Source organism: Oncorhynchus nerka, unplaced genomic scaffold, assembly GCF_034236695.1.
Source record: "Oncorhynchus nerka isolate Pitt River unplaced genomic scaffold, Oner_Uvic_2.0 unplaced_scaffold_1509, whole genome shotgun sequence".
Lineage (NCBI taxonomy): Eukaryota > Metazoa > Chordata > Actinopteri > Salmoniformes > Salmonidae > Oncorhynchus > Oncorhynchus nerka.
In genome coordinates this window covers 1-18,893 of record NW_027039815.1, presented here as the reverse complement: position 1 = coordinate 18,893, position 18,893 = coordinate 1, and the positions used below count along the sequence as shown (strand labels likewise).

The 18,893-nt window shown below is 44.8% G+C and overlaps 2 protein-coding genes across 2 annotated transcripts in view; both read right to left on the bottom strand.

Annotated features, from left to right (window-relative positions):
* The window catches only part of LOC115127686 (probable JmjC domain-containing histone demethylation protein 2C), a 31,215-nt gene extending 23,324 nt beyond the window's left edge, over positions 1–7,891 (bottom strand). The window contains exons 1-2 of the mRNA XM_065015338.1: positions 7,741–7,891; positions 7,254–7,344 (exon numbers count right to left, since the gene is read on the bottom strand). Coding sequence (XP_064871410.1) covers positions 7,254–7,344; positions 7,741–7,891 — 242 coding nt within the window. The remainder of the gene's footprint in view (positions 1–7,253; positions 7,345–7,740) is intronic.
* Positions 7,892–9,927: 2,036 nt separating this feature from the next.
* LOC135568544 (putative per-hexamer repeat protein 5) lies at positions 9,928–13,735 on the bottom strand. Its single transcript, XM_065015340.1, has 2 exons — positions 13,115–13,735; positions 9,928–10,088 (listed from the first exon to the last, which is right to left on the bottom strand). Exons 1-2 carry the CDS (start codon positions 13,715–13,717, stop codon positions 9,984–9,986), a joined length of 708 nt encoding a protein of 235 aa, XP_064871412.1. The 5' UTR covers positions 13,718–13,735; the 3' UTR covers positions 9,928–9,983.
* Between the last annotated feature and the right edge of the window lie 5,158 nt (positions 13,736–18,893).

Below are 18,893 nucleotides of genomic sequence, written 5' to 3'. Positions count from 1 at the left end.
TATATAGCTGGATCTACTGGATCTACTAGACAGTGTTATATAGCTGGATCTACTAGACAGTGTTATATAGCTGGATCTACTAGACAGTGTTATATAGCTGGACCTACTAGACAGTGTTATATAGCTGGATATACTGGATCTACTAGACAGTGTTATATAGCTGGATCTACTAGACAGTGTTATATAGCTGGATCTACTAGACAGTGTTATATAGCTGGATCTACTGGATCTACTAGACAGGGTTTATATAACTGGATCTACTAGACAGTGTTATATAGCTGGATCTACTAGACAGTGTTATATAGCTGGATCTACTAGACAGTGTTATATAGCTGGATCTACTGGATCTACTAGATAGTGTTATATAGCTGGATCTACTAGACAGTGTTATATAGCTGGATCTACTGGATCTACTAGACAGTGTTATATAGCTGGATCTACTAGACAGTGTTATATAGCTGGATCTACTGGATCTACTAGACAGTATTATATAGCTGGATCTACTAGACAGTGTTATATACCTGGATCTACTGGATCTACTAGACAGTATTATATAGCTGGATCTACTAGACAGTGTTATATATCTGGATCTACTAGACAGTGTGATATAGCTGGATCTACTAGACAGTGTGATATAGCTGGATCTACTAGACAGTGTGATATAGCTGGATCTACTAGACAGTGTTATATAGCTGGATCTACTAGACAGTGTTATATAGCTGGATCTACTAGACAGTGTGATATAGCTGGATCTACTAGACAGTGTTATATAGCTGGATCTACTAGACAGTGTTATATAGCTGGATCTACTGGATCTACTAGACAGTGTTATATAGCTGGATCTACTAGACAGTGTTATATAGCTGGATCTACTGGATCTACTAGACAGTGTTATATAGCTGGATCTACTAGACAGTGTTATAAGACAGGTTACATAGCTGGATCTACTGGATCTACTAGACAGTGTTATATAGCTGGATCTACTAGACAGTGTTATATAGCTGGATCTACTAGACAGTGTTATATAGCTGGATCTACTAGACAGTGTTATATAGCTGGATCTACTGGATCTACTAGACAGTGTTATATAGCTGGATCTACTGGATCTACTAGACAGTGTTATATAGCTGGATCTACTAGACAGTGTGATATAGCTGGATCTACTAGACAGTGTGATATAGCTGGATCTACTAGACAGTGTTATATAGCTGGATCTACTGGATCTACTAGACAGTGTTATATAGCTGGATGTACTAGACAGTGTGATATAGCTGGATCTACTAGACAGTGTTATATAGCTGGATCTACTAGACAGTGTTATATACCTGGATCTACTGGATCTACTAGACAGTATTATATAGCTGGATCTACTAGACAGTGTTATATACCTGGATCTACTGGATCTACTAGACAGTATTATATAGCTGGATCTACTAGACAGTGTTATATACCTGGATCTACTGGATCTACTAGACAGTATTATATAGCTGGATCTACTAGACAGTGTGATATAGCTGGATCTACTAGACAGTGTGATATAGCTGGATCTACTAGACAGTGTGATATAGCTGGATCTACTAGACAGTGTTATATAGCTGGATCTACTAGACAGTGTTATATAGCTGGATCTACTAGACAGTGTTATATAGCTGGATCTACTGGATCTACTAGACAGTGTTATATAGCTGGATCTACTTGACCTACAAGACAGTGTTACATAGCTGGATCTACTGGATCTACTAGACAGTGTTATATAGCTGGATCTACTAGACAGTGTTATATAGCTGGATCTACTAGACAGTGTTATATAGCTGGATCTACTGGATCTACTAGACAGTGTGATATAGCTGGATCTACTAGACAGTGTTATATAGCTGGATCTACTAGACAGTGTTATATAGCTGGATCTACTAGACAGTGTTATATAGCTGGATCTACTTGATCTACAAGACAGTGTTATATAGCTGGATCTACTGGATCTACTAGACAGTGTTATATAGCTGGATCTACTAGACAGTGTTATATAGCTGGATCTACTAGACAGTGTTATATAGCTGGATCTACTGGATCTACTAGACAATTGATATAGCTGGATCTACTAGACAGTGTTATATAGCTGGATCTACTAGACAGTGTTATATAGCTGGATCTACTAGACAGTGTTATATAGCTGGATCTCTACTGGATATCTATCTAGACAGTGTTATATAGCTGGATCTACTAGACAGTGTTATATAGCTGGATCTACTGGATACTGGTTATATAGCTACTAGACAGTGTTATATAGCTGGATCTACTAGACAGTGTTATATAGCTGGATATACTGGATCTACTAGACAGTGTTATATAGCTGGATCTACTAGACAGTGTTATATAGCTGGATCTACTAGACAGTGTTATATAGCTGGATCTACTGGATCTACTAGACAGTGTTATATAACTGGATCTACTAGACAGTGTGATATAGCTGGATCTACTAGACAGTGTTATATAGCTGGATCTACTAGACAGTGTTATATAGCTGGATCTACTGGATCTACTAGACAGTGTTATATAGCTGGATCTACTAGACAGTGTTATATAGCTGGATCTACTGGATCTACTAGACAGTGTTATATAGCTGGATCTACTAGACAGTGTGATATAGCTGGATCTACTAGACAGTGTTATATAGCTGGATCTACTGGATCTACTAGACAGTGTTATATAGCTGGATGTACTAGACAGTGTGATATAGCTGGATCTACTAGACAGTGTTATATAGCTGGATCTACTAGACAGTGTTATATACCTGGATCTACTGGATCTACTAGACAGTATTATATAGCTGGATCTACTAGACAGTGTTATATACCTGGATCTACTGGATCTACTAGACAGTATTATATAGCTGGATCTACTAGACAGTGTTATATACCTGGATCTACTGGATCTACTAGACAGTATTATATAGCTGGATCTACTAGACAGTGTTATATATCTGGATCTACTAGACAGTGTGATATAGCTGGATCTACTAGACAGTGTGATATAGCTGGATCTACTAGACAGTGTGATATAGCTGGATCTACTAGACAGTGTTATATAGCTGGATCTACTAGACAGTGTTATATAGCTGGATCTACTAGACAGTGTGATATAGCTGGATCTACTAGACAGTGTTATATAGCTGGATCTACTAGACAGTGTTATATAGCTGGATCTACTAGACAGTGTTATATAGCTGGATCTACTGGATCTACTAGACAGTGTTATATAGCTGGATCTGCTTGACCTACAAGACAGTGTTACATAGCTGGATCTACTGGATCTACTAGACAGTGTTATATAGCTGGATCTACTAGACAGTGTTATATAGCTGGATCTACTAGACAGTGTTATATAGCTGGATCTACTAGACAGTGTTATATAGCTGGATCTACTGGATCTACTAGACAGTGTTATATAGCTGATCTACTGGATCTACTAGACAGTGTTATATAGCTGGATCTACTGGATCTACTAGACAGTGTTATATAGCTGGATCTACTAGACAGTGTTATATAGCTGGATCTACTAGACAGTGTTATATAGCTGGATCTACTGGATCTACTAGACAGTGTTATATAGCTGGATCTACTAGACAGTGTGATATAGCTGGATCTACTAGACAGTGTTATATAGCTGATCTACTGATCTACTAGACAGTGTTATATACCTGGATCTACTAGACAGTGTTATATAGCTGGATCTACTAGACAGTGTTATATACCTGGCTGGATCTACTAGACAGTATTATATAGCTGGATCTACTAGACAGTGTTATATAGCTGGATCTACTGGATCTACTAGACAGTGTTATATAGCTGGATCTACTAGACAGTGTTATATAGCTGGATCTACTAGACAGTGTTATATAGCTGGATCTACTAGACAGTGTTATATAGCTGGATCTACTAGACAGTGTTATATAGCTGGATCTACTAGACAGTGTTATATAGCTGGATCTACTAGACAGTGTTATATAGCTGGATCTACTGGATCTACTAGACAGTGTTATATAGCTGGATCTACTGATCTACAAGACAGTGTTACATAGCTGGATCTACTGGATCTACTAGACAGTGTTATATAGCTGGATCTACTAGACAGTGTTATATAGCTGGATCTACTAGACAGTGTTATATAGCTGGATCTACTGGATCTACTAGACAGTGTGATATAGCTGGATCTACTAGACAGTGTTATATAGCTGGATCTACTAGACAGTGTTATATAGCTGGATCTACTAGACAGTGTTATATAGCTGGATCTACTGGATCTACTAGACAGTGTTATATAGCTGATCTACTGGATCTACTAGACAGTGTTATATAGCTGGATCTACTAGACAGTGTGATATAGCTGGATCTACTAGACAGTGTTATATAGCTGATCTACTAGACAGTGTTATATAGCTGGATCTACTAGACAGTGTGATATAGCTGGATCTACTAGACAGTGTTATATAGCTGGATCTACTAGACAGTGTTATATAGCTGGATCTACTGGATCTACTAGACAGTGTTATATAGCTGGATCTACTTGATCTACAAGACAGTGTTATATAGCTGGATCTACTGGATCTACTAGACAGTGTTATATAGCTGGATCTACTAGACAGTGTTATATAGCTGGATCTACTGGATCTACTAGACAGTGTGATATAGCTGGATCTACTAGACAGTGTTATATAGCTGGATCTACTAGACAGTGTTATATAGCTGGATCTACTAGACAGTGTTATATAGCTGGATCTACTAGACAGTGTTATATAGCTGGATCTACTGGATCTACTAGACAGTGTTATATAGCTGGATCTACTGGATCTACTAGACAGTGTTATATAGCTGGATCTACTAGACAGGATCTATCTAGACAGTGTTATATAGCTGGATCTACTAGACAGTGTTATATAGCTGGATCTACTGGATCTACTAGACAGCTGTTATATAGCTGGATCTACTAGACAGTGTTATATAGCTGGATCTACTCTACTGGATCTACTAGACAGTGTTATATAACTGGATCTACTGGATCTACTAGACAGTGTTATATAGCTGGATCTACTGGATCTACTAGACAGTGTTATATAGCTGGATCTACTAGACAGTGTTATATAGCTGGATCTACTAGACAGTGTTATATAGCTGGATCTACTGGATCTACTAGACAGTGTTATATAGCTGGATCTACTAGACAGTGTTATATAGCTGGATCTACTGGACAGTGTTATATAGCTGGACCTACTGAATCTACTAGACAGTGTTATATAGCTGGATCTACTAGACAGTGTTATATAGCTGGATCTACTAGACAGTGTGATATAGCTGGATCTACTGGATCTACTAGACAGTGTTATATAGCTGGATCTACTAGACAGTGTTATATAGCTGGACCTACTGGATCTACTAGACAGTGTTATATAGCTGGATCTACTAGACAGTGTTATATAGCTGGTTATATATCTACTAGACAGTGTTATATAGCTGGATCTACTAGACAGTGTTATATAGCTGGATCTACTAGACAGTGTTATATAGCTGGATCTACTGGACCGTGTTATATAGCTGGATCTACTAGACAGTGTTATATAGCTGGATCTACTAGACAGTGTTATATAGCTGGATCTACTAGACAGTGTTATATAGCTGGATCTACTAGACAGTGTTATATAGCTGGATCTACTAGACAGGGTTATATAGCTGGATCTACTAGACAGTGTTATATAGCTGATCTACTGGATCTACTAGACAGTGTTATATAGCTGGATCTACTGGATCTAGACAGTGTTATATAGCTGGATCTACTGGATCAACTAGACAGTGTTATATAGCTGGATCTACTGTACCTACTAGACAGTGTTATATAGCTGGACTCTACTAGACAGTGTTATATAGCTGGACCTACTGGATCTACTAGACAGTGTTATATAGCTGGATCTACTAGACAGTGTTATATAGCTGGATCTACTGGATCTACTAGACAGTGTATTATAGCTGGATCTACTAGACAGTGTTATATAGCTGGATCTACTGGATCTACTAGACAGTGTTATATAGCTGGATCTACTAGACAGTGTTATATAGCTGGATCTACTAGACAGTGTTATATAGCTGGATCTACTAGACAGTGTTATATAGCTGGATCTACTGGATCTACTAGACAGTGTTATGTAGCAGGACCTACTGGATCTACTAGACAGTGTTATATAGCTGGATCTACTAGACAGTGTTATATAGCTGGACCTACTAGACAGTGTTATATAGCTGGATCTACTAGACAGTGTTATATAGCTGGATCTACTAGACAGTGTTATATAGCTGGATCTACTAGACAGTGTTATATAGCAGGACCTACTGGATCTACTAGACAGTGTTATATAGCTGGATCTACTAGACAGTGTTATATAGCTGGATCTACTAGACAGTGTTATATAGCTGGATCTACTAGACAGTGTTATATAGCTGGATCTACTGGACCTACTAGACAGTGGTATGTAGCAGGAGCTGGATCTACTAGACAGTGTTATATAGCTGGATCTACTAGACAGTGTTATATAGCTGGACCTACTAGACAGTGGTATATAGCTGGATCTACTGGATCTACTAGACAGTGTTATATTGCTGGATCTACTGGACCTACTAGACAGTGTTATATAGCTGGATCTACTAGACAGTGTTATATAGCTGGATCTCTACTAGACAGTGTTATATAGCTGGATCTACTAGACAGTGTTATATAGCTGGATCTACTAGACAGTGTTATACAGCTGGATCTACTAGACAGTGTTATATAGCTGGATCTACTAGACAGTGTTATATAGCTGGATCTACTGGACAGTGTTATATAGCTGGATCTACTGGATCTACTAGACAGTGTTATATTGCTGGATCTACTAGATAGTGTTATATAGCTGGATCTACTAGACAGTGTGATATAGCTGGATCTACTAGACAGTGTTATATAGCTGGATCTACTGGTTATATAGCCTACTAGACAGTGTTATATAGCTGGATCTACTGGATCTACTAGACAGTGTTATATTGCTGGATCTACTGGACCTACTGCCCACACAAACCAGTAGACTGTGGAGAATCCCCATGACTGACTGTGTGATTGGCTATGATGTGGCCTGGAGAATCCCCATGACTGACTGTGTGCTTGGCTATGATGTGGCCTGGAGAATCCCCATGACTGACTGTGTGCTTGGCTATGATGTGGCCTAGGCCTACCTGGAAGGCATCAGGGCCATGAACTCCTCTCCTGATGGCCAGTCCTTCAGCCTGTACACCACGGTGTCTCCGTCTTTAGACTTGGGTCTCTCTGAGAGTGGGGGAGCGAACACAGGGGACAACACAGGAGACTTTAGTAAGAGTATAGATAGGGAAAGATGCTTTCCTGTAAACATTGACATTATAACTAATATACAACAACATACACTGCTTTCTTCAGGAAAATGTCAAGTCCAAGATGGACAAAGGGGGCGTTGTTGGGGCTGTGTTTTCTGGACCTAAGGAAGGCGTTTGATACTGTTAACCATCAGGTTCTCATCACATAATTGTCCAAGTTCAATTTTTCCACCCGATGCCTTGAGATGGATGAAATCATACCTTGAAGGCAGAACTCAGTGTGTCAGAGTGAGCAATGAGCTGTCGCACACTCTTAGCTATGATGTGGGCGTCATCCCCACAGCATGATGCTGCCACCACCATGCTTCACCGTAGGGATGGTGCCATGTTTTTCTCCAGACGTGACCCATGGCATTCAGGCCAAGGATTTCAATTTTGGTTCCACCAGACCAGGGAATCTTGTTTGTCATGGTGTGAGAGTCCTTGAGGTGCCTTTTTGCAAACTCCAAGCAGGCTGTCATGTGCCTTTTAATGAGGAGTGGCTTCCATCTGGCCACTCTACCATAAAGGCCTGATTGGTGAAGTGCTGCAGAGATGGTTGTCCTTCTGGAAGCTTCTCCCATCTCTACAGAGGAACTCTGGAGCTCTGTCAGAGTGACCATCGGGTTCTTGGTCACCTCCCTGACCAAGGCCCTTCTCCCCGATTGCTCAGTTTGGCCGGGTGCCCAGCTCTAGGAAGAGTCTTGGTGGTTCCAAACTTCTTCTATTTAAGAATGATGCCACTGTGTTCTTGGGGACCTTCAATGCTGCAGAATATTTTTTGGTACCCTTCCCCAGATCTGTGCAATGTGTGTCATCCTGTCTCTGAGCTCTACGGACAATTCCTTCGACCTCATGGCCTGGTTTTTGCTCAGACATGCACTGTCAACTGTGGGACCTTATATAGACAGGTGTGTGTGCCTTGCCAAATCATGTCCAATCAATTGAATTTACCACATGTACTGTGGTAAAAACATCAAGGATGATCAATGGAAACAGGATGCACCTGAGCTCAATTTCGAGTCACATAGCAAAGGGTCTGAATACTTACGTAAATAAGTTTTTAAATTTTTTTTAAATTAGCAAAATTTTCTAAAAACAATTTTTCATTGTCATTATGGGGTATTGTGTACAGAATTTTTTATCCAGTTTAGAATAAATCTAACGTAACAAAATGTGTAAATGCACTGTATATCAAGAATGGTCCACTACCCAGAGGACATCAGGCCAACTTGACAACGGTGGGAAGCATTGGATTCAACACGGGCCAGCATCCCTGTGGAACGCTTTCAACACTGGCCAGCATCCCTGTGGAACGCTTTCAACACTGGCCAGCATCCCTGTGGAACGCTTTCAACACTGGCCAGCATCCCTGTGAACGCTTTTGAAAACAGCATCCCTTTCAACACTTTCTAGAGTCCATGCTCCGATGAATTGAGGCTGTTCTAAGGGCAAAAGGGGGTTCAACTCAATATTAGGAATGTTTGGTACTGCCGGGTCGACACTTAGTGTTTGTATTCCGGGGACACTTAGTGTTTGGTATACTCCGGGTCGACACTTAGTGTTTGGTATACCGGGGGTAGTGTTTGGTATACTCCACAAAACTTAGTGTTTAATGTTTTGAATACTCAGTGTTATCACAATTACTTAATTACTAATAATATGAATACTGGTATTTGACACTTAGTGTGAAGATACTCCGGGTGAGACCTGGATCAATTAGTGTTTGATGAAGACTACTCCGGGTAGACACTTATGAAGACTACTGTGTTTCACTGGTGGGGATCAACTTAGACTACTCACTGTTTGCTATACTCCGGGCTACTCACGACACTTAGTGTTCACTAGATATCTAACCTGATAAGTGATGAAGGCTCTCACACTTAGTGTTTGGTATACTCCCGGGTCGACACTTAGTGTTTGGTATACTCCGGGTAGACACTTAGTGTTTGGTATACTCCGGGTCGACACTTAGTGTTTGGTATTATGGAGACACAAAACATTAAGAACACCTTAATAGAGTTGGACAGGAGCTCTTAATGTTTTGAATACTCAGTGTATATCATCAATATACTTAATTACTAATAATATGAATACTCTATCCTATCATTATCAATAACCTGATAAATGATGAAGACTACTCACTGGTGAGGTCCTGGATCAATAACCTGATAAATGATGAAGACTACTCACTGGTGAGGTCCTGGATCAATAACCTGATAAATGATGAAGACTACTCACTGGTGAGGTCCTGATCAATAACCTGATAAATGATGAAGACTACTCACTGGTGAGGTCCTGGATCAATAACCTGATAAATGATGAAGACTACTCACTGGTGAGGTCCTGGATCAATAACCTGATAAGTGATGAAGGCTACTCACTGGTGAGGTCCTGGATCAATAACCTGATAAGTGATGAAGGCTACTCACTGGTGAGGTCCTGGATCAATAACCTGATAAGTGATGAAGTTAATAAGCTTCACAGCCTCCGTGCTTTACGTGCTACTCACTGGTGAGGTCCTCACAGCCGTCCCAGAACTCGTTGATTCCAGAGTTCGAGACAAGTCCATCTTTACAGTTCAGCAGGTCTCCTGATGGTCAGCAAACTCCAGGTTGAAGCTGTCCGCCTCCACAGAGCTGCATTCAGAGGCTTATGGAGCCCAGTCACCAGGACAGGCTGGAGAAGACAAGACAGTACAGTAGTTGTTGTTATAACGTTGAAATCGTCACACATCAGGATTACATTTTTTACAAAATGAGAAAAAAGAAGAAACCCGCTACATTGAAAGTCAATATATATAAAAAATATTTAAAAAAATAAAAAGAGTTCTTAACAGGGCATGTTTTTTTTCCCCTCGCAGGTGTCAGCCTCCTTCAGACATGAGCTCACAGTCGTCAGAACAGATGTTGAGCACGTTAACCACTGCTCTTTAACCTCCTCCTGGGTAGGGGGCAGTATTTTCATGTCCGGATGAAAAGCGTGCCCAAAGTAAACTGCCTGTTACTAGACAGGCCCAGACGCTAGGATATGCATATAATTGCTAGATTTGGATAGAAAACATTCCAAAGTTTCTAAAACTGTTCAAATTATGTCTGTGAGTATAACAGAACTGATATGGCAGGCGAAACCCCGAGGACAAACCATCCCCCCAGAAAAAAAATGTTCAGCTTACCACTGTTTTCAATGGCTGTGACTTTATTATAAGGCAGTATCCTCTCAGTTCGCAGTTCCTAGGGCTTCCACTAGATCTCAACAGTCTTTAGACAGATTTTCAGGCTGTTTAGTGAAAAAAAAAATGAGCCAGAAATACTATCCAGAGTTTTCTATGTAGTGCTCCCATTTTGGCTGTAGTGTTTCCAAGCGTGTGGAAGAGAGCGTTCTTTGGTATTTTGGTATTTTTCTCCAGGTAAAGACAATAACGATTCTCCGTCTTAAATGTTATAGTTTATTTACATATTAGGGGACCTGAGGTTTGATTATAAACGTTGTTTGACTTGTTTGGAATAGTTTATTGGTAACGTTACTTGGGATTCATTTTGTATGCATTTTGATTGAGGGAAACTGGGTGGATTATTGACTGAAGCAGCGCCAGATAAACTGAGTTTTTATGGATATAAAGAAGGACATTATCGAACAAAAGGACCATTTGTGATGTATCTGGGACCTTTGGAGTGTCAACAGAAGAACATCTTCAAAGGTAAGGCATTAATTATACCGCTATTTCTGACTTTGGTGGAGCACGCTACCGTCCCACCTGCCCCAGCTCTCTCTCTCTACAGCCCGTGGTCTCATCACCGCTCTCTCAGCCCGGTGGTCTCCACAGCCAGCCGGTGGTCTCCACAGCTTTACGTGTCGGCCGGTGGTCTCCACAGCCTCCGTCTCTCTCTCACAGCCCGGTCAGAGCTCTTACAGCCGGTGGTCTCCACCGGCTCTCTACAGTGGTCGGCCTCACAGCCTCCGCCAGAGCTTTACGTGTCGGCCTCACAGCCTCCGTCAGAGCTTTACGTGTCGGCCTCACAGCCTCCGTCAGAGCGGTGGTTACGCTGATACTAGACAGCCCAGTGATACTAGCAGTGATACTATCCAGAGTGGTCTGATACTATCCAGGCAGTGATCTCTATCCAGGGCAGTGATACTATCCAGGGCAGTGATACTCTACATCCCAGTGGCAGTGATACTATCCAGCCCGGTGGCAGTGATACTAGGACTCTGTGGGACAGCCGCTCTCTCTCTACAGCCTGTGGTGGTCTCCACCGTCTCCCACTCTCTTCTACAGCCCGGTGGTCTCCACCGCGCTCTCTCTCTACAGCCCGGTGGTCTCCACCGCCTCTCTTCTCTACAGCCCGGTGGTCTCCACCGCCTCTCTCTACAGCCCGGTGGTCTCACCGCCGCTCTCTCTCTACAGCCCGGTGGTCTCCACCGCCGCTCTCTCTACAGCCCGGTGGTCTCCACCGCCGCTCTCTCTACAGCCCGGTGGTCTCCACGCCGCTCTCTCTCTACAGCCCGGTGGTCTCCACCGCCGCTCTCTCTACAGCCCGGTGGTCTCCACCGCTTTCTCTCTCTACAGCCGGTGGTCTCCACCGCCGCTCTCTCTACCCGGTGGTCTCCACCGCCGCTCTCTCTACAGCCCGGTGGTCTCCACCGCTCTCAGCCTCTCTCTACAGCCCGGGGTGGTCTCCACCGCCACTCTCTCTCTACAGCCCAGGTGGTAGTCTCCACCACCGCTCTCTCTCTACAGCCCGGTGGTCTCCACCACCGCTCTCTCTCTACAGCCCGGTGGTCTCCACCTCCGCTCTCTCTCTACAGCCCGGTGGTCTCCACCACCGCTCTCTCTCTACAGCCCGGTGGTCTCCACCGCCACTCTATCTACAGCCCGGTGGTCTCCACCGCCGCTCTCTACAGCCGGTGGTCTACAGCTCGGTGGTCTCCACCGCCGCTCTCTCTACAGCCCGGTGGTCTCCACCGCCGCTCTCTCTCTACAGCCCGGTAGTCTCTACAGCCCGGTGGTCTCCACCACCGCTCTCTCTCTACAGCCCGGTAGTCTCTACAGCCCGGTAGTCTCCACCACCGCTCTCTCTCTACAGCCCGGTGGTCTCCACCGCCGCTCTCTCTCTCTACAGCCCGGTGGTCTCCACCACCGCTCTCTCTCTACAGCCCGGTGGTCTCCACCACCGCTCTCTCTCTACAGCCCGGTATTCTCTACAGCCCGGTGGTCTCCACCACCACTCTCTCTCTACAGCCCGGTAGTCTCCACCACTCTCTCTCTACAGCCCGGTAGTCTCCACCACCCTCTCTACAGCCCGGTGGTCTCCACCACCACTCTCTCTCTACAGCCCGGTGGTCTCCACCACCACTCTCTCTCTACAGCCCGGTAGTCTCCACCGCTCTCTCTCTACAGCCCGGTGGTCTCCACCACCCTCTCTACAGCCCGGTGGTCTCCACCACCCTCTCTACAGCCCGGTGGTCTCCACCACCCTCTCTACAGCCCGGTGGTCTCCACCACCCTCTCTACAGCCCGGTGGTCTCCACCACCCTCTCTACAGCCCGGTCAGAGACAAAGCAACAACGAATATTGCACACAGTGGTCCAGTAGGACCCAAATATTCACCACGGACTGTATCTCTACTTCTCCACCAACTAAAAGCACTGGAGATGAAGCTAGTGAGGAAACATCTGAAGGGAGGACCTAGAGACTGACTGACCTGTCCCTGTCTCCAACACTCTCTGAACAGCTTCCAGTTGCCAGGGTGTCGATGGTCTTTCAGCCAGAGCAGTCTGCGATCATACAACCAGCAGTGGGGAATGTCAGCATGGAGCTGCAGGGCCTTCTCTAGCTGAGGCTTGGGTTCAGGAAGCTCTTCTGTCCCCGTCCCAGGGTTAGGAACTGTCCCAGGGTTAGGACCTGTCCCAGTCCCAGGGTTAGGACCTGTCCCAGTCCCAGGCTTAGGACCTGTCCCCGTCCCAGGCTTAGGACCTGTCCCCGTCCCAGGCTTAGGACCTGTTCCCGTCCCGGGGTTAGGACCTGTTCCCGTCCCGGGGTTAGGACCTGTTCCCGTCCCGGGGTTAGGACCTGTCCCAGTCCCGGGGTTAGGACCTGTCCCAGTCCCAGGGTTAGGACCTGTCCCAGTCCCAGGCTTAGGACCTGTCCCAGTCCCAGGCTGCTTCTTCCTCTCGATCCTCTCTGTCTTCACCTCCCTGTCCTCTGTGGTGGTGGCCTCCAGCTTCAGACTCAGCTTGGCTCCTCGGCTGGCAGGGATTTTGTTCTCCACCACGGACGCGATGATGTCATCCAGGATGTTGGGCATGCTACGGCCGCCCTTCCCCATCTGGACAGGAGAGATACAGCATCAGAACATGTGAATCAGTATGTTGAAATAATACCCGTGTTATTCCCTCCATACAGCAAGATAATGGTGGACTGGGTGTGTGTGTCTCTCTGTCCCGGGCCACGTAACCGGTGCTGCGGGGAGTATACAGGAGCGAAGGCCATGCCAGCATCAGTCGAGCCCAGACGTGGAAGTTTACCAGCGGTGGTCGTCAGGAGGTCTCTTAGGAGTAGAGCCCTGTTCTGTGATGTTAGACACCAGGCTAGAGGCTTTACAGTGGAGAGACTCCAGGCTACTGACCTTCTCCTCCTTGCCCACCTTACCCAGAGGAGACTCAGTCATTGTTCTCTACACCAGAGACAAGACATATCAGTCCTGAGTCTGGAGAGCCTAAACAGGAGGGTTCATCACACCAGTAACAACTAAGCATTGTATAACTACAGTCATACTGAGCCCTAAACAGGAGGGTTGGAACGCTGCTGTATAACTACAGTCATACTGAGCCCTAAACAGGAGGGTTGGAACGCTGCTGTATAACTACAGTCATACTGAGCCCTAAACAGGAGGGTTGGGAACGCTGCAGTCATACTAACTAAACAGTCATAACTGAGCCCTAAACAGGAGGGTTGGAACGCTGCTGTATAACTACAGTCCTACTGAGCCCTAAACAGGAGGGTTGGAACGCTGCTGTATAACTACAGTCCCTACTGAGCCCTAAACAGGAGGGTTGGAACGCTGCTGTATAACTACAGTCATACTGAGCCCTAAACAGGAGGGTTGGAACGCTGCTGTATAACTACAGTCATACTGAGCCCTAAACAGGAGGGTTGGAACGCTGCTGTATAACTACAGTCATACTGAGCCCTAAACAGGAGGGTTGGAACGCTGCTGGCAGCCTGACAAGAACACAAACTAGACACACGCTGAGAGGAAAGTTCTCAGCGGGCCGGGCTAACAGTCAGATTGACCAGCAGACAGAGTGCGCTACCGTGATGTACCTTTCTTGTCTTCCCGTGACTTCTGTTCCGTCAGGTCAGCCAGGAAGTGGAGAGGGCTCTGGGACTCCGGAGGAGTCAGTTTGGAGTCAGAGGAGGGGTCCGAGGCAGGGCTGGAGCCTCCGTTAGTCTCAGCTTTACCCTGGATGGGGTTCAGCTGCTCGGTCTTCACGTTACATAGACAGATCTTGTTGCTGTGGTTTAACACGTTCTGGAGAACCTGACCAGGAGAGACAGGTCAACAACAACACGTCAACAACAACAGGTCAACAACAACACGTCACAGACTACACAGGTCAACAACAACACGTCACAGACTACACAGGTCAACAACAACACGCGTCAACAACAACAGGTCAACAACAACACGTCACAGACTACACAGGTCAACAACAACACGTCACAGACTACAGGTCAACAACAACACGTCACAGACTACACAGGTCAACAACAACACGTCAACAACAACAGGTCAACAACAACACGTCACAGACTACACAGGTCAACAACAACACGTCACAGACTACACAGGTCAACAACAACACGTCACAGACTACACAGGTCAACAACAACACGTCACAGACTACACAGGTCAACAACAACACGTCACAGACTACACAGGTCAACAACAACACGTCACAGACTACACAGGTCAACAACAACACAGAACACAGGTCAACACGCCACAGACTACACAGGTCAACAACAACACGTCACAGACTACACAGGTCAACAACAACACGTCAACAACAACAGGTCAACAACAACACGTCAACAGACAACAGGTCAACAACAGAACACAGGTCACAGACTACACAGGTCAACAACAACACGTCACAGACTACACAGGTCAACAACAACACGTCACAGACTACACAGGTCAACAACAACACGTCACAGACTACACAGGTCAACAACAACACGTCACAGACTACACAGGTCAACAACAACACGTCACAGACTACACAGGTCAACAACAACACGTCACAGACTACACAGGTGACACACAACAACAACACGTCACAGACTACACAGGTCAACAACAACACGTCACAGACTACACAGGTCAACAACAACACACAGACAGACACAGGTCAACAACAACACGTCACAGACTACACAGGTCAACAACAACACGTCACAGACTACACAGGTCAACAACAACACGTCACAGACTACACAGGTCAACAACAACACGTCACAGACTACACAGGTCAACAACAACACGTCACAGACTACACAGGTCAACAACAACACGTCACAGACTACACAGGTCAACAACAACACGTCACAGACTACACAGGTCAACAACAACACGTCACAGACTACACAGGTCAACAACAACACGTCACAGACTCACAGGTCAACAACAACACGTCACAGACTACACAGGTCAACAACAACACGTCACAGACTACACAGGTCAACAACAACACGCCACCACGTCACAGACTACACAGGTCAACAACAACACGTCACAGACTACACAGGTCAACAATAAACACGTCACAGACTACAGGTCAACAACAACACGTCACAGACTACACAGGTCAACAACAACACGTCAGACTTCACAGACTACACAGGTCAACAACAAAGATTGAAAGCTGCTTCAAAGGGGGGGACACTCTTGGACCCAAACTGCTACAGACCTATATCTATCCTACCATGCCTTTCTAAGGTCTTCGAAAGCCAAGTCAACAAACAGATTACCGACCATTTCGAATCTCACCATACCTTCTCTGCTATGCAATCTGGTTTCAGAGCTGGTCATGGGTGCACCTCAGCCACGCTCAAGGTCCTAAACGATATCTTAACCGCCATCGATAAGAAACATTACTGTGCAGCCGTATTCATTGATCTGGCCAAGGCTTTCGACTCTGTCAACCACCACATCCTCATCGGCAGACTCGACAGCCTTGGTTTCTCAAATGATTGCCTCGCCTGGTTCACCAACTACTTCTCTGATAGAGTTCAGTGTGTCAAATCGGAGGGTCTGCTGTCCGGACCTCTGCAGTCTCTATGGGGGTGCCACAGGGTTCAATTCTTGGACCGACTCTCTTCTCTGTATACATCAATGAGGTCGCTCTTGCTGCTGGTGAGTCTCTGATCCACCTCTACGCAGACGACACCATTCTGTATACTTCCGGCCCTTCTTTGGACACTGTGTTAACAACCCTCCAGGCAAGCTTCAATGCCATACAACTCTCCTTCCGTGGCCTCCAATTGCTCTTAAATACAAGTAAAACTAAATGCATGCTCTCTTCAACCGTCGCTACCTGCACCTACCCGCCTGTCCAACATCACTACTCTGGACGGCCTGACTTAGAATACGTGGACAACTACAAATACTTAGGTGTCTGGTTAGACTGTAAACTCTCCTTCCAGACCCATATCAAACATCTCCAATCCAAAGTTAAATCTAGAATTGGCTTCCTATTTCGCAACAAAGCATCCTTCACTCATGCTGCCAAACATACCCTTGTAAAATTGACCATCCTACCAATCCTCGACTTTGGCGATGTCATTTACAAAATAGCCTCCAATACCCTACTCAACAAATTGGATGCAGTCTATCACAGTGCTATCCGTTTTGTCACCAAAGCCCCATATACTACCCACCATTGCGACCTGTACGCTCCGTTGGCTGGCCCTCGCTTCATACTCGCCGCCAAACCCACTGGCTCCATGTCATCTACAAGACCCTGCTAGGTAAAGTCCCCCCTTATCTCAGCTCGCTGGTCACCATAGCATCTCCCACCTGTAGCACACGCTCCAGCAGGTATATCTCTCTAGTCACCCCCAAAACCAATTCTTTCTTTGCCGCCTCTCCTTCCAGTTCTCTGCTGCCAATGACTGGAACGAACTACAAAAATCTCTTAAATTGGAAACACTTATCTCCCTCACTAGCTTTAAGCACCAACTGTCAGAGCATCTTACAGATTACTGCACCTGTACATAGCCCACCTATAATTTAGCCCAAACAACTACCTCTTTCCCAACTGTATTTAATTTATTTATTTATTTTGCTCCTTTGCACCCCATTATTTTATTTCTACTTTGCACATTCTTCCATTGCAAAACTACCATTCCAGTGTTTTACTTGCTATATTGTATTTACTTTGCCACCATGGCCTTTTTTGCCTTTACCTCCCTTCTCACCTCATTTGCTCACATTGTATATAGACTTGTTTTTTTTTACTGTATTATTGACTGTATGTTTGTTTTACTCCATGTGTAACTCTGTGTCGTTGTATGTGTCGAACTGCTTTGCTTTATCTTGGCCAGGTCGCAGTTGTAAATGAGAACTTGTTCTCAACTTGCCTACCTGGTTAAATAAAGGTGAAATAAAAATAAAAAATAAAAACAACACATCACAGACTACACAGGTCAACAACAACACATCACAGACTACACAGGTCAACAACAACACGTCACAGACTACACAGGTCAACAACAACACATCACAGACTACACAGGTCAACAACAACACATCACAGACTACACAGGTCAACAACAACACGTCACAGACTACACAGGTCAACAACAACACGTCACAGACTACACAGGTCAACAACAACACGTCACAGACTACACAGGTCAACAACAACACGTCACAGACTACAGGTCAACAACAACACGTCACAGACTACACAGGTCAACAACACGTCACAGACTACACAGGTCAACAACAACACGTCACAGACTACACAGGTCAACAACAACACGTCACAGACTACACAGGTCAACAACAACACGTCACAGACTACACAGGTCAACAACAACACGTCACAGACTACACAGGTCAACAACAACACATCACAGACTACACAGGTCAACAACAACACGTCACAGACTACACAGGTCAACAACAACACGGGCCACAGACTACACAGGTCAACAACAACACGTCACAGACTACACCAGGTCAACAACAACACGTCACAGACTACACAGGTCAACAACAACACATCACAGACTACACAGGTCAACAACAACACATCACAGACTACACAGGTCAACAACAACACGTCTAGACTACACTGTTCAACAGACTACACCGAGCTCTAACTAGTCTACATTACTGAGCTAACAGACAGAGCTCTAACTAGTCTACATTACTGAGCTAACAGAGCTCTAACAGAGCTCTAACTTAGTCT

Coding starts and splice junctions, on each gene's coding strand:
- LOC135568544 (XM_065015340.1), bottom strand. CDS start 13,717: ATGCCCAACATCCTGGATGACATCATCGCGTCCGTGGTGGAGAACAAA. Junction 10,089..13,114: donor AGTGTTGGAGACAGGGACAG/GTCAGTCAGTCT, acceptor TGTCTTCTCCAG/CCTGTCCTGGTGACTGGGCT.